This window comes from Carica papaya, chromosome 1, assembly GCF_054855325.1.
Source record: "Carica papaya isolate Zhongbai chromosome 1, ASM5485532v1, whole genome shotgun sequence".
Classification (NCBI taxonomy): Eukaryota; Viridiplantae; Streptophyta; class Magnoliopsida; order Brassicales; family Caricaceae; genus Carica; species Carica papaya.
The window spans coordinates 4,535,342-4,545,595 of NC_142309.1; the positions used below are offsets into that span (position 1 = coordinate 4,535,342).

General features: G+C 32.6%; 1 protein-coding gene across 1 annotated transcript; it reads left to right on the forward strand.

The window, feature by feature from the left end:
* Window positions 1-8,452: 8,452 nt before the first annotated feature.
* On the forward strand, window positions 8,453-10,254 carry LOC110812970 (uncharacterized). Its single transcript, XM_022039936.2, has 3 exons — window positions 8,453-8,661; window positions 8,925-9,106; window positions 9,977-10,254. Exons 2-3 carry the CDS (start codon window positions 8,955-8,957, stop codon window positions 10,047-10,049), a joined length of 225 nt encoding a protein of 74 aa, XP_021895628.1. The 5' UTR covers window positions 8,453-8,661; window positions 8,925-8,954; the 3' UTR covers window positions 10,050-10,254.

Sequence of the window (10,254 nt, forward strand, 5' to 3'; positions counted from 1 at the left end):
TTGGATAAAGTGACCAAATTCAGGTATGATATTATTTAAAAATCTTAACTCTAATATTTAAGTTTTCAATTAATATTAGTAGTAATAATATAAAAATAATGTTAATCATTTTATTTTAAGTTATTTTTTATTTTATTTTAAAGTTTTCTTATTAAAATACAATTCACATTAAAAAAAAAAATAGGAATTGAGTTTTAATTTAAAAAAAAAAAAAGAATTAGAGTATTAAACCAAACACAATAATAATAATTATTATAATTATAGTAAATGGCGATTTAAATCACGTTTTTTCCACCTAATGTAAAAAAGCTTTAAAAAATCAATGTTTAACTCTTGTTGTATAACTCACTAATCCAAAAGAACAAGCACCAACATATCCGATTAATAAAAAAAGAAGAAGTCTCAAAATTCTTTTCCCAATCGATGAAACCATTGTTTTTCCTTTCGGGGGTGAAATAGCTTTTATTGGGAATTTGGAATGATCTTAATTAGTAAAAAAGATAGAAATTAAATGTCTTAATAAATCATTTGCCTAAACTGAAAGGTACTTAAATCTATCTTAAGCTAATTAATTAAATTTTCCCTTTCGGTATTTGTTGACCAGAATAAACATGAACTGTTCGTCACATGTTAGCTCTAGATTTGCTTTTGATTTCCAAAGAGAGAATAATATTTTCATGGACCCAAAAGTGCACTTGCTTTTTATCCAACAATATCTATGTACATTTGAGGATTGATATTTGATCTACTTTGAAAGTTGCACAAAAAATATATTACATGCGTACATCTACACACACACACACACGTAATCTTAAATTTGTTTTACTGAATTATCAAATAGTTTTTTTTTTTTTTTTTTTTTATAATCCGTTAGTAAGTACATCTCTTTATAAATTAGATTATAAAAATAGACTAGACGTGTATCTTCAAATCTCCATTTTTTATAATCCATTAGCAAGTACGTATTGTAATACATTAAATTATAAACATAGAGTAGGTGGGTATTTTCAATTTCTCCTTTAAATTTGTTATTGATATATTGGTTTGATACAAATTATTTGATTTAAGGCTACTTTTAGAGTAAGTTGAGAAATCTTTTAGAATTCATTTATAATTCTGTACTTAATTTATTAGGAAAAATGTAATATCTTATCCCAAAAGTTAGTTCGAGAATAATTTTAACATTTTAAATATATTAAAAAAATTATTTTTAAATTATTTTATTTTAATTTTTGTTGAAATTATGAAAAAAAAAAAAATAGATTATGAATGAAATTGAAAATAATTTTAAAAAAAAAAATGGATGAAAATTTGAGTTCAATAGGTGTTTTTGCAAGAAAAATTAGAAACTAAGGATAAAAGTACAAATAAAAAAAATTTTGTCATGTATGACTGCCCAGTCAGGAATCTCGACGAACCAAAGTACGTCGCGTGGCAAGGCATGCTTACGTCAGTGTCACGCGGGTGATCCGCGTGCCCTACGATCGAACAATCCAGGATCGATCACGTGCGCGTGGACGACCCGAATTTATTTTCCTTTTAAATACAATCGGACGGTCGAAATCAAATCTTGATGAATAATCCAGATTTATTTTTTCCTTAAACACGATCGGACTGTCGAGATCACACACGATCGAATAATTGAGATTAAACACGATGAACGATACAGGTTAACGCAAGATGGGTATAAATATTTCGCATCACACTGAACCCAAATCCTAGCCGCTAGCCTCCTGCCAGAGAAGGGAGTCGACCGTCAATCGCCCTCATACCAGAACCACCTTTGATCGCCAAAAAAAAAAAATAAAAATTCTCCTACCTGCTCAGAATTTGATTTCAAGCATCTCTGTGGCCATATTGGAGCAAAATAAATTGTGAGTGAGCCGAAAACCGCGGGTAAAGCCCACTACCTCCTCCAATGAGCACATTCCTGTTTTTCGTTTCATACGATTTTTTCACCGTTATGTTCACCATTTTGTTTTCTACAGGTTGATCAAAGAAAAAATTTCAACCGCGAAAGTGAGCCGGCGAAGCCACCGCATTCGAAAAATTCCACCACCGTTAGATTTCTGTTTTTTTATTTTTCGGCCAACCGAGGTCCTCTAACATATTTTTTTGCAATGATATGTATAAAGGTGGCCGAAACCGACTGAAAATGGCTAGACCGAGGCAAACCGCTACCGCGAGCGATGGTACCATCGCCGGAGCATGACGGTGCTGCCGTGCTAGAATTTTGAGATTGGCCGAAAATAATTTTTAACATCGATTTTGGATTTTTTGGTGTATTTTTAGGTATGTGAAGCGTGTTTTAATTTCCGCAGAAAAATTCAAGAAATTCGAGACCATCAATAGGCGCAGTAGAAAATTCGGTATTTTGGACACCGATTCGGGTAAGAATCTCTCACTTTTTTCTCTGTTAAGACAAATTGAAGCTTAATAATTAATAATTATGTATTTTTATGAAGAATTAGAGAACCTTAAAAATAATTACAAGTCATTAATGGAGCTAAAACCGGTTAGTGTACAGTCATTTCGATTTCTTATTTAATTTTCTGTATTGCCTATATTTATTTATTATTATACTGTGCATAACTCAATTAATAATTTTTAAGGTTTTTTTTTATTATTTTGTTATTTGTTTTCCCTATATTGTGTGCCGATATCCCCGTCATTGGTTATTTAGCTGTGTTAAACTATATTATTGTTTAAGTGAACTGTAACAGCCCCGAAAATTTAGAATGGAATGTATATTAAAATTATCAAATGCGGAAGCGAAATCAAAAATTCGATTAACATCCCTTACATTAAAACCAAAAACGTGCTCACAATATAAAAGATCAAACTACCTAAAGGAGAAACTTGAAAGTAAAAGCTACAAATATGGCTATGGAGTCTTTAGGCGTCCCATTCGTCGTCCTCCTGCGGAACTGGCTCGGGAACAAGGTCTTCCTGATCTGAAATGATTAAATAAGGAATGAGCTACACTAGCCCAGTAAAGACATCACGATATCTCACCGTCACGGAGGTAAAGGTGGGTAGAAAACACAAAAAGACCAATGGAGCATAATTTACAACAAATCCTTTTATCAATAATAAAACCTTTACCATTCACTCACCTTGGTGAAATTCATAAAAACAATATACGAAAGCAATAACATCATCATCATCATGAAATCATATATAAACTGTATAACATAATACTTATCAAATCTTTCGTAATTCAATCGTTACACAACATATTTTCCTCATTTACCAGTCCACTAGTATCCATAGGGGTCCCGCTACCCGTTAACCCTTAACACTTGAAATCAGATTCCAGGGCCGTCCCCATACCCCGTCCGGTATGAGTGCCAAAACTATAAACCTCATTACCTCGTCCGGTATAAGGGTGAAGCGGGCCGTCCCCATACCCCGTCCGGTATGGGCGCCAAAACACATAAGATCTCCATACCCCGTCCGGTATGGGAGACCACAATCCCGATAGGGTTCCCTACGGACCCGGTCCGTCCACCATCTCCCAGGATATCTAGTCAGGCTGACCACATTATACAATTACCCATTTACATAATCTTTCATTCTCTTTTCCCTCAGTCAGCATCATCAATCCACATACAAACAAGCAAAACGGTAATTTATGCCAAACAGACAACATACAGCATCGGTTTCTCAGTCATTCAATCCATAATCAATAAAACAGTAAAATATGCACGCGAAACAATGAAATGAAAACATCAGACCTCATACTGCATTTAAAACTGTAAAATATGTCAAATAATAGTTAACCGACAAACACACTAGACTCGGGCTCCATTAGCGACCTTAAGCAATTTCACACATTCGTTGATTCAAGAAATACCGTTTTATCATTATTGAACTTTAATACCGTGATAGGAAATAGGGTGACGGATCCTTACTCGTTTCGGGGTCCGAACACGGCTTCACAGCGCGCCTACAGGCTGTCCCTAATTTTCCCTGAATTTTTTTCGGGGAACTGAAACGCACTACTAGTACCTGCACGTGTTCCAAAAAATTTCAAATTAGGCCCAGGGCCCCTTTTTGGCCAATATCGCAATTCCGGCACGGCGGCTCCGCCGTGCTCTGGCGACGGCGCCGCCGCTTGCGGCGGTGATTCGCCTCGGGTTGACCGTTTTCGGCCGTTTCCGGTCGAATTCAGCCATACTTGCATCGGTCCTTGCAATAAAACAACCCTAGGGCCCTCGGGGGGCCAAAAAATTACGAAAAATCGAAGCTTACCGGCGGCGGTGCTCTCGGGTGCAGCAACTCTCCGGTGAGGTTCGTGTTTTGGTGATTCGACTCCGATCAACCTGTAGAGAAAAGAATGGTGATCACGGTGATATAAAAATTGCATCAAACGGAGGCCGGGAAGGGCCTCATCGGAGGCAAAAACCGAAGAGGGGCACGGCAGCGCCGCTGGATTTCGGTCGTGTTTTTCGGCCGTCTGGCTGGGATTTTGGCTCCGATTTGGCCACAGGAGAAATCAGCGTGGAAAAACGAGTCGGAGGTATGAAATTTACCTCGATCGGCGATCGAAAATATCCCCGGTGTGGCGGCGGGTGGCGGCGGCCAGCTTCTCCGGCGTCTGGTTCGTCTTCTCCGGCGAGGGCAGGCGGCTAGGGTTTTTGTGGTCAGGTGTGGGGGTTCTATTTATACCCTTTTACCTTTTGATCTCAGCCGTCCATTTTGATTTAATCTGGGCCGTCCGTTTTTGATTGAATCTGGGCCGTCCGTGCGCATGCTTGATCTGAATCGTCCGATCGCGCGTACGCGGATCGCCAACGTGGCCCGTCCCCGGTCGACGTGGTCTTGCCACGTGGCAGGTCCTGGTTGGCCAGGACTGCTGACTGGGTCTGCTGACGTGGTTGCTGACGTAACGCTCTTTTTTTTTAAAAAAAAAAAAAACTTAATAAAAATATTTAATAATAAAATAATAAATTTTTTCAAATTTTCCAGACGTTACGCAACAATCGTTTTTATAAAAGTATATATTATTGTAATTGAACAAAAAAGGCTCCACCTATAGCACAAATTTAAGGTTTGATTTGAATATATATATATAAAGTTAATTTAATTATATATTAAATATTTAAATGATATCCCATATGTATATATATATATAATAAAACATGAGAATTGTACAAGAGCAAAATAAATTTAAACTAAATACAATTTTTATAACTAAAATGACAACATGAACATTGAGTGCTTTATGAAGAACTAATTAACTATTAACGAAGCTAAAAAATAATTAACGCAAATAAAAAATTTCGGTAATCATGTTGTTCAATGAATGAAGAATCTGTGTCTCATACGACACATTCTTTAAAATTCTTTAGTGGAATGAGTCGTGCAAAACAAGAGATTACGTTACATATATATATATATATATATATTAAAAAGCCAAACGAAAACTTATTTGGTGGCCTCAAACTTTAATAGGTTCATACATATATATATATATATATATATATATATAATATTAACAATAATTGAGAGAAAATAGTTAATTTATGAACATAATAAATTATAAAATTTTATGAACATGTGTATGTGTGTGTGTGTGTGTGTGTGTGTGTGTACGTGTGAAAAGCCCATGCTACTAGCTAGTTTCATCCATTTTTGTTTCTTCTTCAAAAGAGCCCAAAATTCTTGATGAATCAAACCCATTACACTTCTATTGCCGGTTGATTTGTTTCATGGGCTCAGTAAAAATTCCAATTAAATTATTGTATTCATTTAGATAAATAATAGTTTTTTATTCTCAAATTTTAATTTAATTATATTACAAGAATTTAAATAGTAAAAATAAATTATATAACATAAAAATAGTGTAATCTTTGAAATAAATCATTATATTAATATTTACCAAATCTAATATCATTAAACTTATAACTTATTTCAACTTATACTCGGTTAAATAAAATAAAAGCCAATTAAAATTTTCATTCTTTAATGAATTAGTAGCCACTATGAGTCTCTCTTATATACTTATAATATATATACCTATAAACAAATTTTATTACTTTAGTAATTCATTTAATAATTGTTTGGTACGTAAAATCAAATTATTAACACAAATTTTTTCAATAAAATTTTTATTATTAGAAAACAGAAGTAACGTGGATTATTCAAAAATTAAAATTGATTCATTTTATAGAAAAAAGTATATATATCAATGAACCTTCTATAAAATAATTTCACATAATTTAACTAATTGTCTCAATTGTGAGATATCATTTAAAATTAGAAATACGTGATCAAATATTGTTATTCCATTAATTTCAATTTTTTTCTAACTAAATTTAGATTAGATCATAGACAATTACCCAAATCACAAACTGCAATTAATTTGTATTTTATGTGCTAAGATTTTTATATATAATTAAATAGATGATGTTGTGGTGACAGCAATCTCTTGCTGGGCAATTTAACCTATATATAGATATGTGTGTGTGTATAGAAAAAGGCAATCTAAATTTGGAAATTGGGTTGGGAGGGACCATTTAAAACTAATAATTTCACAACCTTTATTAAAAAAATATATATGTTAGGTGTAATAAAGAGAAAAAAATTGAACTTTTACTCCCCATGATACACGATAAATTTCTTCTTTTTTCATAGATTACCTTATTATTATATATTTTTTATATACAACTCTCACTTTCTCTTCCTATATAAAGCTTCAAAGATTTAAGAGGATAAATATATATCCACAACATATATATATATATATATATATGTGTGTGTATACTATCATATATGTTGGAATTCCAACAATATTACTCTTTCATATTTATAGTTTAATGATCGATTGATTTATACTAATGTTTTTTAATCATTTTTCTTATATTTTATGTACTATATGATTGAATATATAGAGTTCGTGTATGTCTAGGCGAACGATGATGATCGGCATCTGATTTTTTAGTTTTATTTTATAGATCATGGATATGTTATGTATATAGCTCATGCACAACATATATATATATATATATGTAGTTATCTTCTGAAACATCTCCCTCCTGATATTGATCTATATTGATGTTGTGTGTGTGTGTGTGTGTGTGTATATATATATATGCAGTGGTGGAGATCTATGGATGATCATGATCATATACTTGTGGAGGGATGATAATCATGATGAAAGTTGTTGGATGTTGGCATGGTTCAATCAAATTAAAGCTCTCATTAATGGCTGGAGATATTCATGTTGAGTTCTTTTAGTCTGATTGAGCCGTGCCAATATCATTTTCACTCAGCCCTAATTTCCTTCATGACAATCCATTCCTATTTCACCAACATCATGTACATAAACATACACATATACATATACATATACATATACATATACATATACATATACATATACATATACACACACACGTATGCTTCTTCATCATTTAGCTGCATTCATTCTAAGTTAGGATAAGTTTTAAGTTAAACTTTTTATAAAAATAGATGGGTTTGAATTTGGTGAAATTTATCCTCAAACAGATATCGATTTTGTAGCCATCTATATGTATATAAAATATATATACATATATATATATATATGTATATAGGTAGAGGTGTTATGTACGTTTGGAAAAGGCTTAAAGTGAATTTTCTTTTTTTGGTAATTGAGGAATGTCATAAAATGGATGGTGGTTTAATTTCTATAAAGGATCTCAGACGTCTCTTTTAGCTCTCTTTATAATGACAGCATAACCACCAAAACAATCCGCATTGATTTTAACATTATAATATTTAATACATTATATTATATAATTGTAACACTAGCTTGGCTGTCCAAGCAGTAAATATTTTTCTATTAATTTTATTGAAACTTAATTTTATAGAGTATATATAAAAATATATCACAAATAAGATAAATATTTAAATGAAATTAATATTATAAAATATTATGTTATTTTTTCAAAATGAATACATTAGTGAAATTTATATGACTATATATTAAATAAATAAATAATAATTAACTGTTGCCGCAGGACTTTGAAGTACATTCAAAATCATGTTATTGTATGCTTTAATATTAATAGAAGAGGCTATTTGGCCAATAGATAAATAGTGATTAACTTCTATAATTAAGATTATAAAAATTTAATGAAAATGCTGTGATCTTATAATTAAAATTATTAATTTTGACTTAAATATTATTGATTTCAGTATTGTCGAGAGCGATGAGCTTAGTATTTTATATATGTATAATGAACTGACAGTAACTCGTCTATGATAATTTATTTAATACAATTAATGATTTAATTCAGTATTGTATTTATAAAATTATAATGACAAAAGTTATCGATTCTAAAATTAAAATTAAAAAAAATATCAATAAAAATAAAATGGATAATCAAAGGAACAGATTAATAAAGCCCAACTTAATTTCTCTGCCTCCGTCCAGCCCAAAAACCAAAAGAAGAAAGGGATTCACACAGAGAAGCATCTGGAGAAGAGAGAAGCTGAAAATCTCGCACAGAGAGAGGCTGCTAGGAGATCGAGTGCGCGAAGAGCAGAAAACTTGCAGAGAGATAATCGAGAGCCAGCGATGACTGATGTTTGAGAGGAAATTGGAGCAATTTTTGAGGGAGGGTTAATTTTCTAAGCAAGAGTATAGGAATCCGGAGGAGAGGAGAAAGCTCGGTATGTAACATTGACTTGGTTTCAATCGACTGATGATTAAGAATCATATATTTTTTAATATTGTTTCTGCTATATTTCTGGTGGGCTTCTATATTTTAAGAATTTGTGTTGAAACTAGGCATTTGATGTGAGAGTGTGAGCTGAACTAGGGTAACGAGATTGAATATCATGTAATTTGAAAAAAAAAAAATGGCAACTTTTATTTTCTTACCTCTTTCCTGAAATTGAAATTTCGGTATTCGTTTTAATTTGTCCATCTCTAGAAATTTTGGGACGAAATCGAAAAAGTGAAAATGGCGTTAACAAATTTCATACTGACTGTTGCGGGAGTTGGTGCGGTGGTACTTCTGCTCAGGAGTGATGTTAAGCAATCTGCCGCCATTTTCAGGCGCAACGTCAAGCATATCCGTCAGTGGCTTGAGGAAGAATCTGCTTCTGCTTCCAAGTTAGCTCCTGTCTCTCTCGTTATTTATGTCCGTTGGCTTTATATATCTGTATATGTTTTCTGGTGATTATGCATTCCACTTGATTATGAAGTTTTATTTTTCTCCAAAGGTAGCTTTTTGAATGAATAAGGATTGTGGGAGCTGGATATTTTAGGCTATACATCAGAGATTTGTTTTTGGTGCTGCATAGATCGGTTCCTATGGAATTGCATATGATTATGTGTATTATTGCTCTATTGCATCTAATAGATTTTTGCTTTCAAGATATTATGGTCTGGTGGATCGAATTGTTGAAGAGTGTCTTTTATATCATTTAACTGAACTTTGTGCAAGGAGCAATCCTTGCTTCCTCTAAATGGTGGTGGCAATTATATTTCCAATGTCGCTGGGTAAAGTAAATCTAATTTTTATCACCTTAATATATTTCACTGCTTTGCATTGTGTTTCTAATGGCTCTGTTTATCAATGCTGCCGTGACAGTTTATGCGGCTATGTTGGGAATAAATCAAGAATTATTTTGGAATTTGTTTGGAAATTTACACCTAGCTCTACCATGAAATAACGAAAATCCAATCTAAAATGAAAATTGAGCTCATAGGTAACCAAGTGAAAGTTAGATAATTTTACAAAAATTTGATAGAATTTAAAATATATTATTTCAATGGTACATGGAATTCTCCAAGAGATCATGTTTTTATCATCTCGTTATAAAATTTTCATCTCATCTAAGTTAAGTGAAGCATGAATTTTTAAAGAAATTGTATTCTTGTTATTTTTCAAACATAGCTTGCTTTTATTAGTAAAGCTTTCTGTAAGTTATACTTTAAATTTGATTATCACTTGCTCACTTAGGTTGATGTCCTCTGCAGGGCCGCAGAGAAGATGAAACCCAAAGAACTAGAATCGAAGGTACCTGAGAAGGATGTCCGCAAGGATCATTAGGTTTGGGGATTGACAGTATGTATAAGATCTGCAGTATTTTTCCCCTTTTGAGTAATAAAACTTGACTTTTCGTAAATAGGTTACTCTTGCAGTTCCTTACTGAGTTTTCTGATCCATTTTTTATGGATGAATTTTGTGAAATATCTAGCACAGAAACTTTATCAATTCAGTCACGAGGAAGATGGCAGGCAATGTTTTGTTGAAA